This window comes from Amia ocellicauda, chromosome 19, assembly GCF_036373705.1.
Source record: "Amia ocellicauda isolate fAmiCal2 chromosome 19, fAmiCal2.hap1, whole genome shotgun sequence".
Classification (NCBI taxonomy): Eukaryota; Metazoa; Chordata; class Actinopteri; order Amiiformes; family Amiidae; genus Amia; species Amia ocellicauda.
In genome coordinates this window covers 26,692,339-26,693,762 of record NC_089868.1, presented here as the reverse complement: position 1 = coordinate 26,693,762, position 1,424 = coordinate 26,692,339, and the positions used below count along the sequence as shown (strand labels likewise).

Below are 1,424 nucleotides of genomic sequence, written 5' to 3'. Positions count from 1 at the left end.
TATTAATACCAACCACTCTTATAATTCATAATAATGATAATTAGTAGGAGTAGTAATCTATTATTATTAATAACACACTTTATTTCAAAGACACCATTTCAGGCACATGGAAACATCACCCCGCATTGAATCTGCTTTATTTCCTCTCTGTCCATTTCCCTGGCCCTTGAATTCGCGCTGGTAAAGCAGTCCCCTGCCCTGGCCGGCCCCTATAGCATATATTGCCCACGGGCTGTTGTGCTCGTATAATATCAGAGCAGCGTCCAGCTCAGTGCCCTGTCCACATTAGTCTGTCCTTACCCTGGTCCCCATGCCACTCTCTGCTCTCAGCACCCGGTCCCTTCTGATGAGTGTGTGTGTTGTCTTAGTGGGACAGGGGGCAGCTGGACAGGGCGAGATTAAAAATTAACACATTTGACAGGAATGCCAGTCAATCCCAGCGTGTTTGTGTTTCCCTCGACCTTGAAAACCTCCTAAAACGAACTTGTTTCGGGGGAAAGGTGGAGGGAGGGAACCAACCAATAGGATATAGTGTGGTTAGTGTAGACATTGTGCAGTAGCGTGTGGTTAGTGTACTTTGTGCAGTAGTGTGTAGTTAGTGTAGACATTGTGCAGTAGTGTGTGGTTAGAGTAGACACTGTGCAGTAGTGTGTGGTTAGTGTAGACACTGTGTAGTAGTGTGTGGTTAGTGTAGACATTGTGCAGTAGCGTGTAGTTAGTGTAGACATTGTGCAGTAGCGTGTAGTTAGTGTAGACATTGTGCAGTAGTGTGTGGTTAGAGTAGACATTGTGCAGTAGCGTGTGGTTAGTGTACTTTGTGCAGTAGCGTGTGGTTAGTGTACTTTGTGCAGTAGTGTGTAGTTAGTGTAGACATTGTGCAGTAGTGTGTGGTTAGAGTAGACACTGTGCAGTAGTGTGTGGTTAGAGTAGACTGTGCAGTAGCGTGTGGTTAGTTTACTTTGTGCAGTAGTGTGTAGTTAGTGTAGACATTGTGCAGTAGTGTGTGGTTAGAGTAGACACTGTGCAGTAGTGTGTAGTTAGTGTAGACATTGTGCAGTAGCGTGTGGTTAGTGTACTTTGTGCAGTAGCGTGTAGTTAGTGTAGACATTGTGCAGTAGTGTGTGGTTAGAGTAGACACTGTGCAGTAGTGTGTAGTTAGTGTAGACATTGTGCAGTAGCGTGTGGTTAGTGTACTTTGTGCAGTAGTGTGTAGTTAGTGTAGACATTGTGCAGTAGCGTGTGGTTAGTGTACTTTGTGCAGTAGCGTGTAGTTAGTGTAGACATTGTGCAGTAGTGTGTGGTTAGAGTAGACACTGTGCAGTAGCGTGTGGTTAGTGTAGACATTGTGCAGTAGCGTGTGGTTAGTGTACTTTGTGCAGTAGTGTGTAGTTAGTGTAGACATTGTGCAGTAGTGTGTGGTTAGT

The 1,424-nt window shown here is 44.9% G+C and overlaps 1 protein-coding gene across 1 annotated transcript in view; it reads right to left on the bottom strand.

The window, feature by feature from the left end:
- Positions 1-1,174, bottom strand: part of LOC136714412 (UDP-N-acetylglucosamine transporter) — a gene marked incomplete in the record, with an annotated part of 9,213 nt that extends 8,039 nt beyond the window's left edge. Inside the window, 1 exon segment of the mRNA XM_066691912.1 lies at positions 301-1,174. Within this exon segment, the coding sequence (XP_066548009.1) occupies positions 301-312 (12 nt within the window).
- Positions 1,175-1,424: the final 250 nt, after the last annotated feature.